Raw genomic sequence first — 26,440 nt, 5'->3', positions numbered from 1 at the left:
CACTTCTGTGGTTAGTTGCCCTCAAGGAGCCATGGTGGTGCACTGGTTAAAGCACCCGGCTGCTAACCAAAAAGTCGGCAGTTTGAACCCACCAGTCGCTCCAAAGGAGAAAGATGTGGCAGTTTGCTTCCCATGAAGACTTACAGCCTTGAAACCCTATGGACAGTTCCACTCTTGTTCGATAGGATCACTATGAATCAGAATGGACTTGAAGGCAATGGGTTTGGTTTGGTCCTCAAATTGATTCTGACTCATGGCAACCCCATGTGTGCAGACCAGAACTGCGCTCCATAGGGTTTTCAAGGCTATGACTTCACTTTTCAGAAGCAGATTGCCAGGCCTGTCTTCCAAAGCACCTCTAGATGGATTCCAACCATCAACTTTTCAGCTAGCAGTCAAGCACTTGACGGTTTGCACCACCCAGGGACTCCATAAAAGGTCACTAGGAGCTGGTTTTTACAGAGATGAAAATGATGACATACGTCCCACTTATCCTAAAAGACAAATCTGATCTTTCAGGGCTGTTTACCTTGTTCTCCCTTCCCCTGTCACCAGAGAGTCTTTCTAACTTCCTGCTTGCTTCAAAGGCAGTTGTTTCCAGAACCAGTAATTACAAATGAGAGGTGTGGGTTCAGATGAAAAATACAATTACAGGTCTATGCTCTGTGTTCCTGATGAGAACCCAGAAGCAAGGTCAGTGCTTTGGTGGAGAGGGCTTTTTATACATTATTGTGACAAGAGTGTTTCTGATAATAAATTCTCTGCTCGCCTATAAAACTGTTTATCTAACTTGAAGCATAACTGTTTCCCCAAATCTCGTCAACCTGCTGCAGTAATTACTTCCAGATGTGGGCTCTCGCACCATCACAATGCAGGAAAATAAGAAAATGCTCCACAGCTGAAAGAACCTTAAGGCACCCGGGAGGTAGGTATTTAGTAAAATATTAGAGGCCAAAACCAAAAAACCAAACCCACTGCTATCCAGTCAATTTCGACTCATAGCAACCCTGTAGGACAGAGTAGAACTGCCCCATAGGGTTTCCAAGGCTGTAAATCTTTATGGAAGCAGACTGCCACATCTTTCTCCCACGGAGCAGCTGGTAGGTTCGAACCAACGACCGGTCCGTTAGCCGCCAAACTCTTAATCTCTGTATCAGCAGGGCACCTCAAAATGTTAGAGAAGGGATGATTTATTATAGATCGTAATGCTGATCCTGCATCAACAACAAGCTGAAGGGAAACTGGGTTGGTTTAGCAGTCCCCTCACATTTAAGGATGACATACTGAAAACATCTATCAAACCCACTGAAGCTAACTGTCGTCAAGTTGATTCCAACTCATGGCAATCCTATAGGACAGAGGAGAATTCCCCCATAGGGTTTCCAAGGAGTGGCTGGTGAATTTGAACTGCCAACTTTTTGGTTAGCAGGTGAACTACGTCACCAGGGCTCTGAAAAACAACTACAGTGGTCATTAACGTCAAAGACAATTATGCCTACGAGCCTGTGTGGTGATTCTTCTGCTGATTTGTAAACAACACATTTATCATTTCATTTTGAAAAATATTTGTCTTTAATATTTGGTAGAGGCATGTGCAAGGGTTACCTCTAGTCCTTCCACTATTACCATAAAATCACATTAGCTATGATTTTTAGCACAGACCACATAATGACATATCTATAAAAATCAAGTTATTCTCTGAGAATAACAAAAAGGGTTGAGTGAGTTTAGGTTGGAGGAGGAAGCAATCTTGTTTAAAAAAAAAAAAGGAATCAAGCCAAGATAAACTTTATGGGCTAATTAGAATGTTGGCAGGTCAAATGATTTTTTTAACAGCTTTATTGAAACATAATTCACATATCATAAAATTCACCCTTTTAAATTAAGTGTAAAACTCAATGTTTTTTTTTTAGTATGTTCACAGGGTTCTGCAGCCATTACCACAATCTAATTTTAGAACATTTTCCATTCCCCCAAAAGAGACCCCATACTCATTAGCAACCAACCCCAATTCCTCCCTCCCCCCTCTTGCTCCAACCATAAGCACCCACTAATTTATTTCCTATCTCTATAAATTTGCCTGTTTTGGACATTTCATATAAATGGAATCACGCAATAAATGGTCTTTTGTAATTGGGCTCTTTCACTTGGCATAATGTTTTCAAGGTTCATTCATGTTGCAACATGTACCACTATTTCATTCTTGTTACTGCTGAATAATATTCCACCGTATGGATATGCCACATCGTTTTTATACATTCATTCATCAGTTGATGGACATTCAGGTTGTTTCAACTTTTTGACTATTATAAATAATGTTGCTATGAACATTCACAGACAAGTTTTTGTGAGGATGTATGTTTCACCCTGGTGGCGTAGTGGTTAAGTGCTACGGCTGCTAACCAAACGGTCGGCAGTTTGAATCCTCCAGGCGCTGCTTGGAAACTCTGTGGGGCAGTTCTACTCTGTCCTATAGGGTTGCTATGAGTCAGAATTGACTCGATGGCACTGGGTTCTGGGTTATGTTTCATCTCTCCCGGGTATATACCTAGGAGTGGAATTGCTGGAACATATGATTCGAATGATTTTTTAAAAGTGCACAGCTGCAGTAATGTATCTCCACAGTCACACATAAAGCAAGTTAGAGATATTCAACACTTCCCCACCTTAATCGTACCACCCATAAATAAACTCACTTTCATTTTCTCTTTGTTATGACCCTGCTGTTCTGATATCATCCTCTGCCCACTCACTCTGTACATGCAAAAGACTCTGAGGTCTACTATATAAGAGCAACTCACAGCCAGATGACCACCACTCATCTGTCAGTTTGTCATACTGTTGTGGCTTGTGTATTGCTGTGATGCTGGAAGCTATTTCAAATATCAGCAGGTTCGCCCCATGGTGGACAGGTTTCATATGTGTTTTGAAAGAAGTACAGTCAGAATACTCCTTAGAAGCAAAAATGGTAAGGCTTCGTCTCACTTACTTTGGACGTGTTCTCAGCAGGGACCAGTCCTGGAGGACATCATGCTTGGTAGAGGGTCAGTGAAAAAGAGGAAGACCCTCAATGAAATAAATTAACACAGTGGCTACAACAATCGGCTCAAACACAGCAAGGACTGTGAGGATGGTGCAGAACCAGGCAGCATTTCATTCTATTGTACACAGGGTCTCTGTGAGTCGGAACCAACCTGAGAGCACTTAACAACAACAAGGCCAGAAGGAATTTCCAAAGATCACTTAACCAAACAATCTTGTTTCAAAGAGGACTAACCTATAACCACCTAATTCTTCAAGGCTCCCAGAGAAGGAAATAATCCAATTCCCCTCAGTTTCAGATTTTGAGAAATATCTTCAAATCATTAACCGAATCATTATCACACATCTACTATCCAAATTATACAGGAATAAGGATAACGTTTGGGCTATAAATAAGTTTTCGACACTGAATTGTACATGTAGAAATTGTTGAACTGGTTCTGCTGTGTATACCATATTCTCAACAACAACAAAAAATAGGATAAATTAAAAAAAAACAAAGTTTTAGCTACTGTCCTCCACTGACTTTCTTTTCCTCCTCACTGAAAGCACTGCGTCCCTTGATGCCAGCTAATTTTACGGATCCTCAGTACTATCGTGTCCTAAAATGAATCTCATTTTGATCTAACATAGTAAACACAAGTGTGGGAGAGTTCTGCTGTCATTCCCTGAGATATTTTCCTTTTGCTTCAGCAGGCCTATCTGAATCTATCTTCAGAGTCAACAATAGTACTGCGCAATTTAACATCAAGAATTTTCTGCTGTTGCTGCTTCTGTAGCAGCTTGGACTTTCTTTTCCTTCTCAGTTCCTCTGAGGGAAGCATATATAAAATGAGTAGTTATTGCTGCTAAAGAACTGCTGGAGTCAGCAACGCTTCATAGGAACTGTGTTTCCTTTCCCTCCCACCACAAACTCTCCCCCAGAAGTGAAGAATTAAAGATGCATTACAGGGATACAGAAAGCTGACCTGAAGTATGTATTGCAGCAACAATGGCAAGCCACCAAGAGTATTAATAATTTCCAACGTAGCTCAAAAGGTTAGATGATCTGTCTTTGAAAAGCACAAACTCTGCACACTTTCATGAGATTAAAATCAGTTTGCTTTTCCTTCAGGACTGCCCCCTCTCCTGTTCCTACTCCTCCAAAAAAGGAGTGGGGGAGGCACATAAACAAATGGTTCTGGAAATTAACTTTCTTGACCAGAAGAAGAAAGCTCAGAGATAGACTTTGTTCTGCATTAGTTTTCCTATACTTCACTGTGATCGGGTTTTTTGTGGTTTCTCTCTCCCTGGAGAGAGAATGCCTAAGTGATCACATTTCAGACACACAGAAGCCTAAAAACAGAGAGTGACACTGTGTATTATCGTGTGAGGAATTACATCTTCTTAAAAGCAGCATGGTGGCCATTCACCCACAATCTAGGTCATTTTTGAACCACAGGAAAGAGAAGGCCATTTCTTTACTAAGGTGATAACTGAGGGAAAGTGAGTTTTCACTGAGACCACTTCCTCAGCTGTAAAATGAGGATAATAATAGAACTTCACGGGATTGGTTTGGGTATGAATGCTTCAAATAGTGTTGAAAAAAAAAAAAACAAAACCCACTGCCATTGAGTTGATTCCAACTCATAGCGACCCTATAGGACAGAGTAGAACTGCCGCACAGAGTTTCCAAGCAGCACCTGGTGGATTCATACTGCTGACCTTTTGGTTAGCAGCTGTAGCTCTTAACCACTACGACAGTGTTGAGCAAGGAGTAAATACTGAGTAACTATAGGCTTTTATCATCACCACCACCATCTCAGAGAAACTGCCTGGATAGTGATAAGGAGCTGCCCTCAGGGCTTTTCATGCAAGTATAAAGTGTGGCATCTTTATTCCAGAGTGTTCCCTCTTCCTCTCACTTATCACACAGGAGCAACAGGTTCATACGACAAAAAGAGGAAAGAAAAAAGAGGGCACAGGAGGAGGTGGGAAAGACCTATTCTAATCTTGGAGAAATGGCACCTTATTTTGTTTAAAAAATGCGATTCTTAAGAACATTCTTTCCCACAGGGGAAAGCCAAGCAATCTCTAAAGAGAGAAGGCCTGTTGCCCCGTCCAAAGAGCAGTTCGTTATTTGAAATGCTTCTCTCTCCAATGTATACGTTGTTTCTTCCTCCCCACTTCTATTCAAAGGTGAGCATCCTTATAAACCCCAGAAAGGATTAAAGGACCTCTTTGTTCATAAAATTGTCTTTACAAACTCAGACGGCCAGTGGGTTGAAAGCTGACCCCGCACCTACCTGTCTCTGGGGCTGGCCAGGCCCCTCATCTGCAGCGCGGAGGTTCAGGATATGCACCTCCTGTGGCAGCCCCGTCGTGCCTCTGCTCGCGCAGCCTGACAAGACAGTGAAGCTCTCCATCAAGGCCTGCACGGGATGGGAGGCGTTCACAGGCGACAGTTCACAGTGGGCCCCAAGCTCTAGACCTGCAGAGAGAATCAGAAATACAAACCACTCAGAAACAACAGTTAATTCTGCCTTCAAAATCAAACCAAACCAGTTGCCATGGAGCTGATTCCTACTCCAGGCAACCCATGTGTTACAGAGCAGAACTGCTCCACGGGGTTTTCTTGGCTATCATCTTTACGGAAGCAGATCACCAAGCCTTTCTTTTATGGTGCCACTGGGTGGGTTTGAACTACCAATCTTTAGGTTCACAGTTAGGCACAAACCATTTGCACCACACTCAGGGACCTAATTCTGTCTCATTGGGGGCTTTTCTGGATGACCAAAACATTGTCAACACACTACAGAAACCTTTCCACGTAAGTTGTTTCCAGAACTAAGTGGCAAAAAAGCTAGCCTATTCTTCTAAAGAAAACCCTGATGGCGTAGTGGTTAAGTGCTACGGCTGCTAACCAAAGGGTTGGCAGTTTGAATCCACCAGGTGCTCCTTGGAAACTCTATGGGGCAGTTCTACTCTGTCCTACAGGGTTACTGTGAGTCAGAATTGACTCGACGGCACTGGGTTTGGTTTTTTTGGTTTTTATTCTTCTAAAACCTTATTCTCTTAACATTTCTTTTGTGTGGTTTCAACATATATTTGATGTTTTAAATTCCCTTTTAGACTCAGAAATCACCAAGGGATTCCTCTGGATGAGGAAACCTCCCATTTGACATTTGTATTCATCTCTTCCTTCGTCTCTTAGAAAAAAAAATCAGAGATAAATGGAATAAATTGCATAAAGCCCCAATAATGTTATGCATAAAAAATATTAAATATCTAAAATTGTACCACAAAAAATATGATATGGGCCCTAACTTGTAAGAGCTTCCCCCTATTAAAGAGAGCAAAACAAACTTACAAACAACACAAGGCAAGGTGTAATAAGGAAAGGCAATCAAGGCCAGAGCTATATGGCAAAGTTTGAGCTAAGGGTCAGAAAATATCCTCCCTGAAGAGGGAGACTATGAGGAGAGCCTCAAACAGAAAAAGTAGAGCCCTGGTCATACTTGGTTGCTGCTTCTGCATTCTCTCTTCCTTTAATTATTCAGGTCTTAAAATTTAAATCCATCCATTCCTCCCCATCCCTGCTTCCTGTAGCCCTCTTGTCTCTAGACCTATACAATTACCAAACCAGTTGCCATCCAGTCAATTCCAACTCATGGTGACCACACGTGTCAGAGTAGAACTGTGCTCCATAGGGCTTTTAATGACTGACCTTTGGAAGTAGACCACCAGACCTTTCTTACAAGGCACCTCTCAAACCATCAATCTTTTGGTTAGCAGTAGAGCATTTAACCACTTGTGCCACCCAAGAACTACTACAGATCTTCCTAAAAGGAGCCTCAGGTCTCAAGCTCTCCAAGCCACCTGCCACACAAGCATGTCCAGACCTAGGGATGCTCAATTTCACAGCTGTTGCAAATGCAAATGGGCTGTCCCTCTTATCTCAGCAGGCATTTCCTCTGCCTTGAGAACTGCTCACCCACTGAATAAAGCCTGAGCTCTTTCAGAGGGCATGTGAGACCTTTCTTGATCTAGCCACTTCCTATCTCTCCAGCCTCATCTCTCCCCGCTCCAGCAATACCAACTTGCTCAAAGGTCTCAACATACCGTAACACTTCTCAACTCCATGTCTCTATTCAAGAGGTTTTCTTTGTTCAAATTCCTCTTCCACTCTAACTCTACCCCCACGACAAACACCCCATCAGCCCAAACTGAGATGCTCTTCCTCTGTCTTCCCCTAAGTTCTCTGCCCATCTGTACTGTTTCATCGACCACACTGTAACTACTTCTGCCCCTTGTGTGTGACCTTCCTAAGGGCTGTCAGTTAATCGTTTTTCTATCCTCAGCACTCAGCACAGTGCCATCAAGCAGATGCTTGAAAAATATTTGCTAAATAGAATAAATGAATCATTGAACTTAAAAAAAAAAAAAGCCCCCCTCTCTGCTCTCTGCTCAGTGGTCAGGGTACCATGGATTTTGCTCTTAAGAAACTAAAATGGAAAATAGGTTGCTACAGTAATATGAAAATCAACCCACTACACTTCAGCCTTGGTTTCACATTGACTGGGTTGATAGAAAGAGATATCCAGAAGAGGGAGGAACTGGCGGTACTTAATCCTTACACATCGCTATGAACTTGGTGTTATTTTCTCCGTGGGACAGCTGGGCAGATGGAGATTAGGACTTGAACATACAGCACCCACTAAACCACAACCTTCCAACGGTAACCCAGATAAAAGATCTGAATGTACTAGCTTTTGTTTTTCTCAATTTTTGTATAATAAAGATATTCTCCAGGATTGCAGCCCAGGTCTAAAATGCAAGCACAGTTTAGAACCAGCCAGTCCTGCACCACCACGGCTATACCATAAGCAGACACCCTGCCTGGTGTGCCAAGTCTATTTCAGGACTGACAAATTATCTAGGCTGATAATACCTATCTGGTCCACAATGAAGTATGTGCCTTCTCAAAGAATCACTGCCACCCTCTGGGTTGCTGTACTATGCCCAGCTGCTTTCCGAGAAAGCACGAGGTGGTGAAGGCAGCAAAGGCAGGAGGAGGTACTGAACATACCGACTCACTGAAGCCACTCCCCACCGCCACACCAGGCAGGGCAAACAGTATGGGCGGGCACTGCCTCTGGGGCTCTCCCTCCTGTCCCTCAACAGCCACAGTGAGATGTCTGGTTTATTTCACAGCCCAGAGCTCCAGAGAAAGTCTCCAACTCCTACTCAATTCTGGGGAGACATACAGGATATACTCACACTGGGAAACTCTTCTGAGTTGGTTTCATAGCTTCCTACCATGAATTCACAGCTTTCACAAATTAGGCACAAATGAAAATACTTTTCAATTCCATTTTTTTAAATATGTGTGTGACTCTTGAGGACCAGAGTCTGACTCAACACGCATCTGCAATCTGCTTGGCTTGCTTTCCTCCTTAGGATGCCAATGTCACCATCAGGGTCTTCCCTAAATCATCACTACTCACCTGTACATGAGGGCTGGAATGAAAACACACTGGCTACAAACCAGAGGATAAGCCCTCATTCAAAGAGTAAGGAACCGGGGGGAAGCCAGTACTGAGGACAGGCTCTGCTTGCCTTAGTGTCTACATGTTCTCTGTCCTTCCAGGGTCCGGACAGAGCACACCCCTCTTTACGTGCTGTAGCCCTAGTCATGGCTTACACACATCAGTCCAAGGTCAAAGAAAAAACAGTGCACAGTGCACAATGATTAAGTGAGAGGACAGATGTCTCTTCACAGAGACCACTAAGGCCAATATTTCAACACATTCAGTACAGAGTGGCCCTGACAATCTGACACACTGGAGTAGTATTTGGTTTTGGAGGTTCCTTATTCAATTTTTTTCACTCCAAGTTTAAAAAAAGGAAAAGGCTACAACATGTAGTTAGTCCATTCTTAAGCAAAAAAGACCGGCCAAAATCAGAAATTGTTCACCTCCATACCATATAAGAACTAGTGCATTCAACAAACCAACACAATGGTCTAGTAAAAACAATAAAAGAAATTGCTCCCATTTATTAAATGCTTACTCTGGGCTGGACAGTACTATGCAGTACATCCTTCCAACACCACCATAAGATTGTTCCACTGGGTTATTTATCCTGGTTTTATAAAAAAAAAAAAAAAAACACCCAGTGCCATCGAGTCAATTCTGACTCATAGCGACCCTATAAGACAGAGCAGAACTGCCCCATAGAGTTTCCAAGGAGCGCCCGGTGGATTTGAACTGCTGACCTTTTGGTTAACAGCTGTAGCACTTAACCACTACGCCATCAGGGTTCCCCCTGGTTTTACAGGGGCTCTATATATTGGGCACATTAACCATTGCTATTATATTTGTTAAAAGGAGTCCTGGCAGCGCAGTGGTTAAGCGCTGGGCTGCTAACCAAAAGGCCAGCGGTTCAAACCCACCAAATGCTCTATGGGAGAAAGATGCAGCAGTCTGCTTCTGTAAAGATTAGTTTTGGAAACTCTGCGGGGCAGTTCTATTCTGTTTTAATGGGACACTATGAGTCAGAATTGACTAGATGGCAACAGGTTTGGTTTCCGGTTGGTTTATAACTATAACCTACAGTTATAATCCCATTTGGGAATGGGTTGTCTTTGTTACGATAGTGTAGGCTATGTCTTGAGTCAATCTCTTTTGAAATATAAAAGAGATTCAACAAGTGAGAAAAGAAGAGATGGGGGAAAAGAGATGCCAAGCTACATGAAGATCACCTGGAGCAGAAGCTGAAAAAGACAAGGACCTTCCTCCAGAGCAGGAAGAGAGAGAAAGCCCTCCCCTATGGCCGGCACCCTGAATTCAGACTTCTAGCCTCCTAAACTATGAGAAACTAAGTTTCTGTTTGTGAAAGCCACCCACTTATGGTATTTCTGTTATTCAGCACTAGGTAACTAAGACAGACCCCCTCCCCTTCTTACCCTATACAAAAATTAACTCATGGATCAACAACCTAAACATAAGAGCTAAAACCATAAAGCTCTTAGAAGAAAACATAGAGGGTGAATCTTTAAGACCTTGTGTCTAGCAATGGATTCTTAGCTATGACATCAAAAGTACAGGCAACAAAAAAATAGAGAAGATGAATTTCATCAATATTAAAAACCTTTTGCATCAATAGACATTATCAAGAAATTGAAAAAACAACCTACAAATTGGGAGAAAATATGTGCAAATCATATGTCTGATAAGGATTTAATATCTAGAATTTATTAAAAAAAAAAAAACTACAACTAACCACAAAAAGACAAACAACTCAAGTAAAAAGTAGGCGGACATTTCTCCAAAGACATTTCTTCAAAGAAGATATATAAATGGCCAATAAGCACATGAAAAAATGCTAAACATCATTTGTCATTAGGAAAATGCAAACCAAAACCAAAATGACATATCACTTCACACCAACTAAAAACTAGGATATTCAAAAAGCGGGAAATAACAAGTGTTGCTGAGGAAATTGGAAACCCTCCTGCATTGCTGGCGGGAATGTAAAATGGTACAGCTGCTGTGGAACACAATTTGCAGATCCTCAAACACTACCGCATGACACAGCAATTCCACTCCTAGGTATATGCCCAAAAGAATTGAAAGCAGGTTCTCAAACAGATACTTGTACACCAGTGTTAACTGCAGCACTATTCACGATAGCCAAAAGGTACAAACAGCCCGCCTGCTCATTAACAGACAAACAGACCTAGAAAATGTTGTATACATATGTTCAGCCATAAAAGTGAATGAAATTCTAATACATGCTCAACATGGATGAACCTTAAAAACATTATGCTAATGGAATATGCCAAACACAAAAGAACAAATATTGTATGGTCCTCATTTATATGAAATATCTACAACAGGAAAATTCATAGACATAGAAAGTAGATTACAGGTTATCAGGGGCTGCAGGGAGTTATTGTTTAATGAGCACAGAGTCTTCACTGGGGTGATGAAAAGTTTTAGAAACAGAAAGCGGTGATGGCTGCACAACATTGTTAACGTAATTAATGCCACTAAACTGTACACTTAAAAATAGTTAAAATGACAAATTTTATGTTGTATATATATTTACCACAATAAAAGGTGATAGATTCAGGGGTGGAGTATAGTGAGGTTTGAAACTGACTTTGAAATATATCCAAAAATAATATGGACTGATTGATATTTGAGAAATTAACTATTACAAAATGTTAATTACAGAATCTGAATATTCACTGTACAATGCTTTCAACATCTCTGTATGTTGAAATTTTTCAAAAATAAAATGTTGGAAGGAGAGGGAATGCTTATAGAAAAATAAGGCCAGAAATGCTTTAAGAAACTCTCCGCCCAAAATACACATGCTCACACTGCTAATTAGAGAGCAAATTACTACATTTAACCCGAAAAAAAGTACATTTCTTTGACCCAGTAATTTTCCTCTAGAAATTTATCCTAAGGAAATAACTAGATAACTGTGCAAAGAGTAAAGAATGTACCAGCAAAAAAAAAAAAATTAAAACTTAAAATAAATGTCCATCAATAAAAAATTGGTTAGATAAATTTTGGTGTATACATATAATGATGCACTTTTATATATAACATCATTTAAAATGATGATATAGTTCTTCTTTCAAAAGAAAAATAATCCGTGACGTTGTTTAAAAAAATGATATTGCTGTAAAAATGTAGGTTACAACTCAGCATGATTTCAAACCTATGTATAAGTACACATATAGACATACATCTATCTATGGACATAACATATTTTTAAAATCTGAAAGACCAACAAAATGTTAATGGTATTATCTCCAAGTAAACTCATCACGACTTTCACTTTTCTGCGTGCCCTTCTGTAGTTTCTACAATTTTTTTTTTTAAACAAGGACTATGTATTACTTGTGTAACCAGAAAAAGAAGATAATTTTTGAATTCTGAAGAAGCGATGACCCAAAAGGATATGGGTTACCATAACTACACGTATGATATATAGTAGGCATCTCCTAAGAGAACAGGGGCAGTGTGGGATTAGGAGGTAGGGCGGTTCATCTGGGGGCGGGGGGGGAGATGCTTTCACCAGCACAAGAAAGAGGCAATGTGATTTAATAAAGCTTTCATTAAAATATCTTTGAGAAAAGCAGGGATGGTTCAACATTAGAAAATCCATCAACATAATACGTCACATCAATAGGAACAAACGAAAAGAACCACTTGAACATCTCTATGGAGGCAGAAAAAGCATTTGATAAATCCAACACCTTTTCTTGATGAAAATCCTAAAGAAGACTGAAATAGAGGAGAAATTCCTCAATATGATTCCGGGCATATATGAAAAGTCAATAGCCAACGTTATACTTAACGGAGAAGGACTGAGGCCTTTCCCCTTGAAATCAGGAACAAGACAAGGGTGCCCACTATCACCACTTCTATTCAATGTTGTATTAGAAGTCCTAGCCAGAGCAATAAAGCAAGAAAAAGAAATAAAAGGTATCCAGATTGGGAAAGAAGAGGTAAAATTATCTCTATTCATGGATGATATGATCCTGTATACAGAAAATCCAAGAACCCACAAGAAAAGTTCTAGAGCTAATAGAGAAATTTGGCAAAGTTGCAGAGTATAAGGTTAACAAACAGAAATCAGCTGGGCTTCTACATACCAACAGTGAGAAATCTTAAAGAGAAATTAGGGAAACAATTCCATTCACAATAGCATCTAAGAGAATAAAATATCCAGGAAAAAATCTAACCAGGTACGTGAAGGACTTATACAATGAAAATTATAAAACAAATGGGATTTGGTTCCTTGGTTTGGAGGTTTTGAGTCATGGTTTCATTGGACATCCCAGTTAATTGGCCTAATAATGTGTTTAGGGCTTCTGTTCTACCTCCTACTTCGTTGTACAGTGCCTGGGGTCTTAAAAGACTGCAAGCAGCCATCCTAGGCACAATTGGTCTCTATTTGTGTAGGGCAACAGAAGAAGGAGAGTCAGGAATAGAAGAAGAATATGGAATGTGTGGCTAATTGTCTCCATGAACAATTGCCTCTTTTGCTATGAGGCCAGAAGAATTGGATGGTGCCCGACTACCATTGCTGAATTTTTTGATCGAAGAATAGACCATAGAAGAATCCTGATCAAAAGGGGGAAAATACATATCAGGATTTCAAATTCTCTGGAGCCATGGAGGGTAGATGAGCCCCTGAAACTATTGGCCTGAGATATCTTTAAACCTTAAACCAAAAGTATTCCCTGGAGCCATCTTAAAACCAAATAACTGTTTAGCTTAACTACTAAAAAAAAAAAAAAGGCTACGTTGAGCATTATGCTCTTTTAAAAACTATCTATATGGAATCAAATTGAAAACTGCAACACAAAAGATTAGATAGGAACCTTAGAGGGCAGTGAGTTTATGAGGGAGGAACAACTCAGAAAATGAACGTAAGAGTGGTTGTACAACTCAAAGAATATAATCAATGTCACTAAACTGTACATGTAGAAACTGTTTAATTGGTGCATGTTTTGCTGTGCATATTTCCAACAACAACAAAATAAATAAAACCAAGGGAAAAAAAATCTTTGAGAGGCACTAATCTCCTGCTAGCTGCTCCATCCCCACCTTTCAAGTAAAAATGCTCCATGCCCTCTGGACTTCCATATAGGACTCTATCCTCTCTCCATAGATTTTATCAAACTCTTCCAAGGGTTCAATGACCACTCTTTTATAGAAACTAACAAATGTACAGGTCCAGCTCAGACTTTTTTTTTGTAATCGCTAAGCCGAAACATTCAACAGCTTCTTCAGCATCTCCGTTTGTTTGTCTCATAGACACCCAGCCTCAGCATGCGGAACCCAGGATCTTCACCCCTCCAACCTGCAGTTCCTCCTTCATTCCCATCCTCAGTAAATGGCACCAGCATCCACCTAAGTACTCTTGACAGAAACCAGAGGGTCTCCCCAACATCACTGTTTCTCTGCCCTCAACCAATGGATTCTCTCTCCAGCCTCTCAACTCTGTCCTCTTCTCTCCAGCTCCACTATCACCACCATCTCACTTGTCCTCAAGAACCTCTTAACTCTTATCCCTGCCAAAATGTCCTCTCCAGAGCAGCCAAATTAATCTCTTAAAAACATGAATCTGATCATGCTTTACTGATCGTCTCATTGCTCTTCAAGTGAAGCCCAAAAACCTCCATATGATCAACAGGGCCTTCAAGATTTGGTCATACTTCCTAGTCTGGCTTCATCCCTCATCATCCTGGTACTTGTTCATTGTGTTTCAGCCATTCTAGCTGAGGCACAGACCCATTAGCTGTCTCCCAATATCAACTGTCCCCTTTCTTTCTCTAAATGTTAGCCAGGCACACAGTCATCCCGAATGAATGCTGTATTTCCCAACCCCACCCTTAGCTACATATGGCCATGTGATCGAATTCTAGCTAACGGGGTATAAGCAGAGGTGATATATGCAACTTCCAGGAAGTTTTCTTATGAAGGGAGGGAGAACTGTCATTCTGCTATTACCTCCTGCTCTTCCTGCTGGCTGGAGTACAGATGTGATGGTAGAACTCGAGCAGCCATCTTGGGCTATAAGATGTTGAGGAGGGCCAGCCCAAACCAAACCAAACCTGGTGCCGTCAATTCCGACTCATCAAGCGATCTGGGTCCCTGATAAACATGGAGCCACTAGGTGAGCTCTGTTTTTTTGTTGTTTTGTTTTGTTTTGTCTTTTAATGCGAAGCACATGTAAACTTTTCTCATATTGAAGCTGGAGTTATTTTGGGTTTTCTGACACTCATAGTTTAATCTATCCTAATTAATATACTAATCTTTTTTTAGTTCATCAAAAGCGCCAACCTTCTTCTCACTGGGGCCTCTACATACAAAGTTTCCTCCAGGAACACTTTGTTTACCATTCCCGTTCCTCTCCCTTGCCCTGATATGGCAAACTCCGACTCAGTCTTCAGATTCTCTAGGTGGCCTCCCTTACCTATCTTACTGCATTGTTGTTATTGTTGTTAGCTGCCACCCAGTCAGCCCCAGTCAGCCTCCAACTCATAGCAACCCCATATACAGCAGGACTGGACTGCTGTGATCCACAGTTTTCACGGGCTGATTTTTCAGAAGTAGACACCAGGCCTTTCTTCCTAGTCTGTTTTAGTTGGAAGCTCCATTGAAACCTGAATATACTTTTTTTCCTACTGTCATGTAATTTTATAAACCACAGCACTTTACATGATTTATATAATTATTTGCATAATTAGTTAATATCTACATCCTCCCAAAGAGTTCAAATACCAAAGGAATGGAAACTTACCTCAGCACAGTGCCTGGGGTACATAGTACCAAAACCAAATGAGTCAATTCTGATTCATGGCAAGCCCATGTGCTTCCAAGTAAAACTGCACTTCGCAGAGTTTTCTTGGCTGTCATCTTACAGAAACATATCACCAGACTTTTTTTCCAAAGCACCACTGGGTAGATTTGAACCGCTCAACCTTTTGGTTACCAGCCAAGAGCAAACTGTTACGCCACTCAGTAGGCACTCAAATATTAATGAAAGAAAGGAATAAAAGGGGGTAAAGGGGTAGGAAAAAAGAAAAGAACCATAAAGTAATCCACGTTCATAGGATTTCATACCAATAGGAGGCTGTCTATCCTAGAGTTCCTCCTTTTACTCTTTACCTAATATCAAAACTTTCAATCTTATATTAAAGAAAATCAATCATGAGATGACGGAGGTGGCATTTTTGGTTGCTAAGAATCAAAATCCAGTTGGGACTTCCCCCACCCTCAGTGGCCACAGAAGGCAGGAAACACAAAACTGTTTTTCTCCACTCTTCCCAAACACCCGTTTGGCAAAGACCTTCTCTCCAGGTAGCATGACAATCCCCTGCCTCCCCCATCAACACACCCACCCCCAACCTCATTCTGCCACCTTCTGATTCAGGCCCAAGCCTTCCTGCCCCGCTCCCTCAGCCATAGCCTGGCCACATGAACCCATCTCCCTCCTTCCCCTTGGGCCTCATAGTGGCTCCATAATCTGCCAGACATGTCTCCATTTAGAAAAGCTTCCACCTGGACACAGGCTCTACTTCACAGGCCTGAGGTAACAAGGTAGCTATGACTCTTGTTTGACCACCACAGAGCCCAAGTGTAGCACCTCACAGCCACAAAGGCTCAGAAACCAGGAAAACATGCTCCAAAACCCTGTCTGACTCATCTGCTAACATTTGTGGCGACCTGTGCGCTATGGGGCTACAAGTTTAGGCCTTCACTGACAGCCTCAGGAGGCTGGGCGGTTCTCTTGTGGCTACCGCTGGAAACCCACAGTCCTTCCCTTTTCTATGCCATCTCTTCCCGCAGTCAAGAAACAAGTGAGCAACATGTTCTGGTCATGATCCTAATCAGCACAGCAAAAGCTACTTTACCACAGAACTGTAAGGAACTACACGGGCACAGGTGATAAGGAAAGAAACGTTGGCTGAAGGCATCAATTTTCATAGAGATACATTCCTATTAACCTTGCACCATACTTTATAATTAAAAGGTATTTTCACAGAGACTTTATCTGAAGTCTCACAGGAATTCTACAAAGTAGGTAGAATAGATATCATCATTCCCATCGTACTGATGGGGAACTGGAGTACAAGCAGGTTAAACAAATTGTTCCAAACCACAGGGATGGGCGCATATCTCAGTAAAGTGGTTTCTGGCAGTACCACGCACACAGAGTCACCTCACTACTGCCTTCCATCCTGAATATTTCTGTCTACTCCTGGCATCTAGTACATGCCTGTCCAAGATTCTTTTGGGGGATAATATTCCCAAAGAAATCTAAGTTTCCTTTAGTCTCAATGTCTGAACTGAGTTTATCTTTCTCCACTGGCTCCTCAAGAATCCGATCTCAAAATCTTGAGTGTTTTGTTTTATTTTGTTTAACTGTCCTCTTTCCTGACCTGACATCAGGCTCTGTTCTTCCTGTTCAGCATGACATGGCCCCTTTTCACCTTCCAGACGCAACTTCTATCGACTAAAAACATTTACTGACCTAGACAACAGCACAGATTCAAATAAACCCTGTGGTGGGAAACTCCCCAGGTGGCCCAGACCAAGCCACAAGCTGGCCTCCTTCACAAAGCGGGGGGCCCCCTCCACCACTCACTGTTCAGCAGCTGGGCCACCTGAGGCAACACAGTGAAGTGCATGGTGGTACTCTAGGCCCCCACAAGGGTGACAAGCCAGGGCTTAACTCTTCATGTATCTGATTATCATTCTCTGCACCTTGTCTCAGGGACTTTATCTGAAGTCTCACAGAAACTCTACAGAGTGGGTAGAACAGATATTATATTCCCATTACACAGACAGGAAACTGCAGTACAAGTCAGTTAAACAAATTGTTCCCAGCCACAGGGCTAGGTGCATGTCTCAGTAAAGTGCTTTCTGGCAGTACCATGCACACAGATTCACCTCCAGAGACACCACATTACTGCCTCCAGTTCTGAGTATTTTTGTCCATTCCTGGCATCTAGTGCATGGCTGTGCAGGATGTATACACTGTTTCCAAGCCTTATAACATCACTGTGAAGACAGTGCTAAAACCCCCATTTTACAGCGGTAGCAACTAGGGCTCAGGGAGGCACTTGCCAAATGTCATCCACGAGGAGTAAGTGGCAGGGTGGGATTTGAACCCAGGTCTATCAGGTTTCAAGTCCTGATTTCCCTTCTTCCCATGACAAGACATTCCCCCACTTCTGCCCTGCTCTTTCCAGTCCTTGGAGAACAGATTCATTGGGCAAACATTAGTTCACATCCGGGAGCGGGGGAAAAGGACACCTGTAACCTTTTGGTTAACTTTAAAAACTTCATAAACTTAAGGGAAAGCACAAGCTCATTTCCCATTTTATCAAATGTCTTCCTCATCTTTTTCACTCTATCTGCTTATCTGGACACATTGGAAACGTCCCTGAGATCTGGCTATAACATCAATGTCTAAACTCCCAGTTCCACTTAAAGAAAAAAATGCAAATGAACTCAGCCTTTCATTATATTCTTTAGCTGCTACACAGCATTCCAATCTCAGTTAGAGAACCCCCACATCCACACTGGCTACAGGCCAGCACCAAGACTTGACAGAATGCAGACAAAGCATTTGGGAACACATGCGTTTGCTGCACACACTTTAAATTTAATCTGTCCCAAAAGAAATTATTAATATCACACCTCATACAACAGGAGGCAAAATATTTGGGGGGCAGGGTACTGCTTGGGGGAAGGCAAAATAAGTAATTTTCACATTAATAAATGTGATCCTTAAGTACTCTAAATATCAATGCATACCAAGTTGACACAAACATCTGGTACCTATTCCACATAATTTCCAGTGCGCTGATTCCCCATATCACCCAGGGTACTAATGAGGAGCGTGTGTTCAGCTATAATAAAAGTGGTAAAGACGTAGGGGGAAATCAAGGGGTAACATTATAGCGTGGGACCAAGACATCACAGTGGGGGGATTTTATTCCAAGAACACTATTGGCTAATAGGGTTTCTGTTATTGTCCCACAGGGAATTCTGCAATGCTGTCAGCTGCAAAGAGGGACAAACTCCCACAGATTGTAGGATGGGGCACTGCAGGGTCTATTCTGCCCTTGAGCTGAAAAACCCTTTTACCTCCATGAGATGCAACAATCTGTAACAAAGGGCACCCAAGATGACTTCTCAGCCAACAGCATTGCCTGTTGGGCAATGTTATAATCACCAGGATATGATATAAAAACAAAGCTCCAAGGAGAAAACACCTGGAAGCCTGTGAGCTCCCAAGTGCCTGGAGTGTACACACCATATGCTCGTGTTTGTACGGTCTCAAATTACAACTCCTTGGATCTACAGGCCCTCAGGGATGGAGTTGGGGAGTGTACACTAAACTCCAAAGGGGCCCTTCTACCACTGCCCAACCTGGGGTTTTCAATAATAATGCTTGGCAGAAGAGTCCTAAACCCTGTAATATGGATTTCTCAGAAAGAAAGAAAGAGCCAGATTTTTCATTAGCACAACTTCTTAGGCATATTTTATCATAGTTTCTTCATCATCCAAGTGGATATCTAAATCCAAACCTTTCACTCGACAAACCAATCCTCTTCCAAGAAGTCAACCGCCAACTTGTTGGGCCACAAGCCAGTGCATATTTATGCGTTGTTGTGTTGAAATCATGGTGCAACCATGTTAAAGAATTTCTTGAGTTCAAATTGTGTTTTTAAACGTTCAGAAGGAACTAATGGGCAGAGCTTCTTTAAGAGGCTACACTCTCAGTGTTGGAAAGTGTCAAGCACTCGCTCTAGGCAAAAAACATATAACCTAGAAGGGTCAATGGAGGGGATTTCTACAGCTCTGTGAAGAAGTGTTGTAGTTGTGTTTGGTTTGTATTTTTTATGACCTGCAGAGAAAAGGCAGCAGAAGGAGCATGTTCCAGAAGTCACCACTGGGCATAAAGAGAAACAAGTCCTTATACTAGAGAAGCCCAGAGGGATAGAAGGACTATTACATACACGAGCTGAGCTTTAAATTCAGATCTACCACTAACTACCTATTTGACCTTGTTTCTAGGCTTCCCATGATCTCTCTCTCACTCCAGGACAGACATGACTTGTCTATCAAATGGGACACTATACATTAAAGTGCTTTACAAATGTAAAGTGGTACTAGAGACACAAAGTGCCCTGGGGGAAGGAGAAATAAGTGAATGAAAACATTTTCTCCAATTGAAAAATGTTTTCTTTATGGGCTTTTGGAATGAATAAACTACATAAGATAAGTTGTTCTTATACTACTCCCTAGCCACCACTTCCTCAAAATTATTTCTAAGAATTGCAGTGTGAAGATTTAAAATAAAACTGTGTACAGCATTAGAGTAAAAATTCCTGTTCTTTGAGCACATTCTGGAAGTGTAACTCCCAAAGGTGAGAGCAGCCCATGTTTCTGCCTCCAGGGAACTTGGGTAATGCAGAAAGAGAGTTATCTGCATCACCTTAGCTGACTTTTTTCTGTTTACTTTCAATCTATAAAATGGGGTGTCTCTTCCTGTTCTTCTGACAAGAACTAAAGGAAGCTGGGAATGAAGTGAATACTGACTACAGTGTTCATTTACTGGGAGGTTAGAATTTGTAGGATGTTATGGCTTAGATGGCTCAGATGGCTCAGCACAGAGACGCAGAACAAATCTGACGGGTGTGGAGAACGGAAGAAAATGGAATCTCTTTTTTCCTAACCCCATGAGCTTGAGAGACACAAATAACTGAAAGAAAGTACACTTCTGTATTACAAGGAAAATGTTGACTTGATTTGGATTCAAAATATTAAGCTCAATTTAGCTACATCATCAATTAAAATCATAACCTAACTCCTACAAATGCAATATTTTATGGTAGAATTACCTTCCCTGTCTTCACACTGAGGTGCAACTTGTAGATCCAGAAAGCTGCTCCTGGTTGACTCTGAGAGGTGATAGCACCACATCTGTTCCTTCTCCAAGACCTGGATTTATACCTAAGATAGTCACTAAGTTATAATCCTTTATTTTTACAGCTAGCAAAACGGTGTCTGACAAGGGAGAAAAAAAGACAGGAGAAAAAGAAAAGGACATGAGCAGATGTATGGAGGTATGGCGCACGCTGCATCGGGCCCACCCTGCGACGAGCAAGCCTCCTGTCAGGAGTGTCCTGTCAGGGCTGGTATACGGGGTTATGGCAGAGAGTCAGTGGGGGATGGTCAGGGAAAGACGGAAGGGAAAAACCACAACTGCTGGGGAGTTGAACCATTGCCTGTAACCACTGGTCTTGATTACAGATAGTAGACAAAAGATTAAAAAAGGAAAATCTACAAACTTGGTCTGGCCAAGCAAAAATATTACTAATTACAGCCATGTGTACAAACTGGGCCATGAGCTGAAATAGGTTTACTTTATGGACTTTACATATAATCAAGGTACTCAACAGCCAGTTGTTAAAGGAATAAAGGAAATGCTTAGCATGAATGCCAAATTACCAACCATCAATGTATATGTCAAATTCAATTACAATACTAAATTATATTCCTTCCTCTTCAAGCTAGCTAGCTCACTGCTCAGATGCTTCCATCCTTGTTAGGAGGGGAACTACAAGGTAATGGTTTGTGGAAAAATCTGTAAACACCTGGTCACTCATGTTCTCTTGCTCCCTTCAAAGAAGCTAAAAGGCTCTAGAGAATCTACAGAGCTGGTACTTCCAGAATTGGTAGCTGTTATGTGACAATCAAGCAGCACCTTCAATAGACCTATTCATGTATACTGGAAGATGCTGGGCCTTAGAGAGACGGAAGGATTGTACCTAGCAAAATCGTCCTGGCCCAGAACCACATTTTTGCATCTGATTAAATTCAGAGACACTTTAAGCCTGTTATACCTATTATACTTTTCCTTCATAGCAAGTGTAAAAACAGTGTGGTACACGTGTCGGACCTCCTCTAATTTCAAAAGGAGGAAGAAAAATCAAGATCAACAGCCCAAGGCTGATTCCTATGAGGTGGAGGTCAGACATGCTTCCTCGCTCTACCATCTTTATCAGTTTGACACCAGTCGTCCCTTCCACGGCACACTCTAATTCTCTGCAGAGTTTGATAATTTATTGTAATGGCCACACAGAACTCACAGACAATACTGACAATTATGGGGTTTATTAGGGAAGTAACAGGCTATAATTCAGGTTCAGGAACACTCTGGATACAGTTCTTCCATCAGGACAGCCTCTTGCCGTGCCTGCAAGCAATCTCTCTCTGGCCCTTGGCCTCTGCCCTGTGTTACAAAGCTCTTTTAGCTCTGCCAATAAGTGTCCCAAGGTACCCCACTCCACCAGTAAGCCTTGGCCCAAATTCGCTCAGCTCCAGCTCCACAGGTCAGCAAACCTAGCTCCCTGGTGCTGCTTCTCACCATCTTCTGTGTGTCTCTCTCTCCTGGGACTAGGAGGGTCTCAGTGCAGGGATGCCAGTCCAAAGGATGTGCTCTGCTCCTGGCTCTTCTTCCTTGGTGGTGGTGAGATCCTTTCCTTCTCGCCTCTGGAATGGCTCATTTTAAGCCTCGTGGGATGACAAAACTGACCAATTCTCTTGGAGGGCCACGATTACCTTATTTGCATAATCCCACCCAAGACCATGACTATAAGGGCCAAATTAAGTAATTCATTGCACTGCAGCCAGTTGTCAGCTTTTAATTATAAATCTATTGTTTAATTTATTTGGCCATGTGTTTGTGTCTCTTCTGCTTAGCTGGAAACTCCTCGAAGGCAAGGACCATGTTTCTTTTGCTTATCCTGTACCCCAGTGTTTGGGACCATGCCTGGCAGGCGGCAGGGATTCATAAATGCCTGTTAAGTGATGAATTCATAAGTCAAACAAGCAAAACCCAAGCTATTAATTCTCTGTGGCCCATGGAAGCAGACTCCTAGGTTTGTATCTCAGCCCTGCCACTTTGTAGCTTTGTAACGTAGGGGCAGTTGATTAACCTCTCCACATCTCCATTTCTTCATCTATATAATGGAGGAATATTAGTAGTATCTGCTCTACAGGATTTTTCTTGGGACTAACTCATTTTTATTATTATATTACTATGATTATTATTACCATCTCTCCAACTCTGGGATATGTTTTGGAAAAATGCTTTTTAACGTGTCTCAACCTGCATCTGCATTACCAGTTAACGCAGAGTCAATTTCAACTCATGGCAACCCCACGTGTCAGAGTAGAACTGTGCTCAATAGAGTTTTCATGGCTGTGACCTTTAGGAAACAGATTACCAGGTCTTCTGAGGTGCCTCTGAGTGGGTTCGAACTGCCAACCTTTTGGTTAGTAGTTGAGTACTTAACTGTTTGTACCACTAGGGCTGCTTCCTTTTCATTAGGAATCATAGAATATTAGAGCTAAAAGGGAACTAGAATGCCCTTACTATCACCCCGAGAGGTTAAGAGACCTCTGCAACACCAGAAACTAATCAGTAAAAAGCCTTTTCTTCCAAATCTTGCCTAGTTTTCAGACAACTTCTGCCACAGCTTCTGACCTAGAGATGCAAAATTAACGTACTAATACAGGTCTGACCAAGATCTCCAGTTTTAGTGAGCTCTACTCCTAGCAAATTCCCAATCTAACCATAATGTCATGTATTACATATTCCTTTATCATTTTTATCATTTCACTTTGTATTATGAGTATGGAGTTTCTGGGTGATGTAAATGGTTAAGTGCCTTGACTACCAGCCAAAATGTTGGCATTTCAAACCCACCCAGTAGTGCCTCAGAAGACAGGCCTGGCAATCTGCTTCCAAAAGGTCATGGCCTTGAAAACCCTATGGAGCAGTTCTACTCTGCACACATGGGGTCGTCATATATTCAACAATTATTTACATACCCAACTACTTCTAGAAACAAAATTGAGGGGTTTATAATAAAAAATAAGCAAGACACAGGCCCAGAAACCTGATTTCAGCTGCCAATCAATTAGAGTGGCTGTCGCAAAAGAGAAATCTTATTAAAGACCATAGCCAAAGGAAACTACTACATTTGAGCACCAAACCTAGCTCTGAGCTTCCTAGCAGCCAAGGTAAAAGAGAAAATACAATGCTTACATAGACCTCATAAAAAGGAAACAATCAACCCTTTGCACAAAAAATTATTTTTCCTAGGTCTGAATTTAAGAAAGCTGTAATAATGTAAGGACCGGTGATTTCAAGAGTCATTTTACAGAAACCACAGGCACCTAAATTTTCTTATACAGCCTCATGGAGGAGTATACTCTCTGCAGTGTATTTCACTCAAGGTTCTAAGCAATTCTCTTTAGTATGCATAAAAACTCCTTTTCTAGAATTACAAGTACCTTATTTCACTTTTTACACCAATAATTTGCATTAATGTACATATGACGGCAAGAAACAAATTGGCATTAGTTCATTAAAGGCATTTATTTGGGGGATTTTGTGATATCAGTTTTTAAAAAACATGCCATGAAATAAATCAAAAATTTTGGACTCTGCTACACTGGGTCAACAAGCAACTTCTGAAAGGATAAACCGAGGTGTTATTTTAAAATAAAAGGCTAGATAAAATGCCAACAGAGGTATCATTTTAATAAAAAGGCTAGAAATAAGGGGGTGTGATTCGATCAAACTGTATTTAATCTAAATTATAAAATAAATTACCATACTGCTGTTTCATAAACTCCCCCCCAAAAAACTGAAAACCAGGATAAATGAGATACCTGTTCCAAACAACATCTACTGAGCATGCTCACGACAAAACCTCAGACACAGTAAAGTACTGTAAAACGCACATCTGCATTGACAAAGCGACCTTTCAAAACAGATGTGTCATACGATGTTTAAAAACTGAACTTTTTTTTGTCACATTCAGTCAAAGCAATTTCTGTTTCTCTGAAATCTGTGTGTGTTATTTTAGAGAAAACTTTTCCTCGGTGTTTTTCCACTCTGGATCAACTAACTCCTCTCTTTTCCTCCCAAGTGAGCCTTCGGAAACCACTCTGCTGGAGGGAATTCACCTTTGCTCACCTGGCGACAAGCTTTAATACTTTCAAATGGTCACCCTGAAAATAAAACCCTTTGGATGTCAATTCCTAAGACAAAAAGGGTTTTGTTTTGAGATTTGCCCAGAAAAAATGGACCAAAGCTACACTAATTCATTATTTAAAGTAATAATTCCTTCTTTCAGTATTTCATACCATACTCCCTCTTTCCCACCCTTGTTTATCTGGCCACAGAACCACCTTACCACCACACGATTGTGCCTAACTGATTCAGCACTGACCGGTAACGAGATATTTCACACAAATCAATTTTTTTCAAATAACTAAGGCTTTACTCCTTTCAAAAAAATAAGTGACTTTGGTGATTTTGAAGAGAAATCTACCAAGAATGTACTGCACACATAATTCCTTCCTGGCCATCTTAAATATTTTGAGCATCCCGAACACTACTTGCTGTATTTTTTTTCTTGAGGACGTAGGTTCATTATTATGAATACTACTTATAATTTATTGAAGCTCAGTGTGGTATTTCAGCTTTTATCTCTATACCAAATGGTCCCATATTTCTATGTCTTTATTGGGCTATAGTCCTGCCTATACTTTCTAACTTCTGCTGTTTTTCTCAACTCTGGCTGCAGGCCTATGTCTCTGCCTCATTCAGCTTGCCTGTCACAAGTCACCTTTTACCCTCAGTTCTAAGTCAAGAAGCTCTGGATGAGGGCCAGCAGATGCCTTCCTGTCCCACTTACAGACTAACATATAGAGACTTCTTTGACAGCTATCTTCTTTGTATGAGGCATTGGGGGTTCAGTGGTAGAATTCTCGCCCTCCCTGCAGGAGACTGGAGTTCTACTCCCAGTCAATGCACCTCACGCGCAGCCATCATCTGTCTGTCAGTGGAGGCTTCTGTGTTGCTATAATGCTGAACAAGTTTTAGCATAGGTTCCAGACTAAGACAGAGTAGGAAGGAAAGGCCTGGTGATCCAGTTAGGAAAATCAGCCAGTGAAAACCCTATGGACTCAGCAGCCCAATCCACAACCAATCACGGGGATGGCCAAGACTGGGCAACATTTCATTCTATTAGACATGGGATTGCCACGAGTCGGGGGCCAACTTGACAGCAGCTAATAACAACAACTACATCTTTTTTGTAACTCAGAACTTTTTGGCTTCCTTCACGGCTATGCTCCAGAGGTAGGTATCTGCCGTAAAACTGACACTGTATAATATTAGTGGCACTATCCACACCAACCTAATTTGCATGGCAAACTATCAAAGAAAGTGAAGCTTTGCCCTAAGTAAGGGTGAACTGTTGGGAATTTAGCTCATACAAAAGCTGTCCCAATGCTAAAAGCTCTACCTTCCTGTTGCTTCTGGGACTTCAAGCATTTTAGAAATTCTACCTTTTTCGAAGAGGAGAAAACAAATATATGACTAGCCCTGATAAAGTTCTCATGGAGCTTTTTTGCTACCCCAGGATGAAAAGAAGTTTAACCTCCACATCCCAAATTTATTACAAATTTAACATAATTTGCAAATTCTGCCACTGCAGTTCCTCACTGGAAGTTGCATTTGCCATTCTTTATCTTCACTCTCTCAACAGTACTAGCAGGCATACTTGTGGAAATCAGACATGCCCAACAGTGGCCTCTGTTCTGGGTCAGTACAAATGATCTACCCTGTACCATATAGTCCAGGGCAGACTATAGGCTGCAAAGTACCATTTCACAAAGAAATCACACAACCAAACCAAAACCAGTTGCAGTCAAGTCAGTTCTGACTCATAGTGACTCATGTGCTCCATAGGGTTTTCAGTGGCTGATTTTTTGGAAGAAGATCGCCA

General features: G+C 41.5%; 1 protein-coding gene across 2 annotated transcripts in view; it reads right to left on the bottom strand.

Annotated features, from left to right (window-relative positions):
- TGFBR3 (transforming growth factor beta receptor 3) overlaps window positions 1-26,440 on the bottom strand; it is a 214,902-nt gene that overhangs the window by 129,638 nt on the left and 58,824 nt on the right. For both annotated transcript variants that reach the window (XM_049879808.1, XM_049879809.1), the window contains exon 3: window positions 5,328-5,512. In XM_049879808.1, the coding sequence (XP_049735765.1) occupies window positions 5,328-5,512 (185 nt within the window). The remainder of the gene's footprint in view (window positions 1-5,327; window positions 5,513-26,440) is intronic.

Source organism: Elephas maximus, chromosome 3 (assembly GCF_024166365.1).
Source record: "Elephas maximus indicus isolate mEleMax1 chromosome 3, mEleMax1 primary haplotype, whole genome shotgun sequence".
Classification (NCBI taxonomy): domain Eukaryota; kingdom Metazoa; phylum Chordata; class Mammalia; order Proboscidea; family Elephantidae; genus Elephas; species Elephas maximus.
This window is presented reverse-complemented; position numbering and strand designations above follow the sequence as displayed.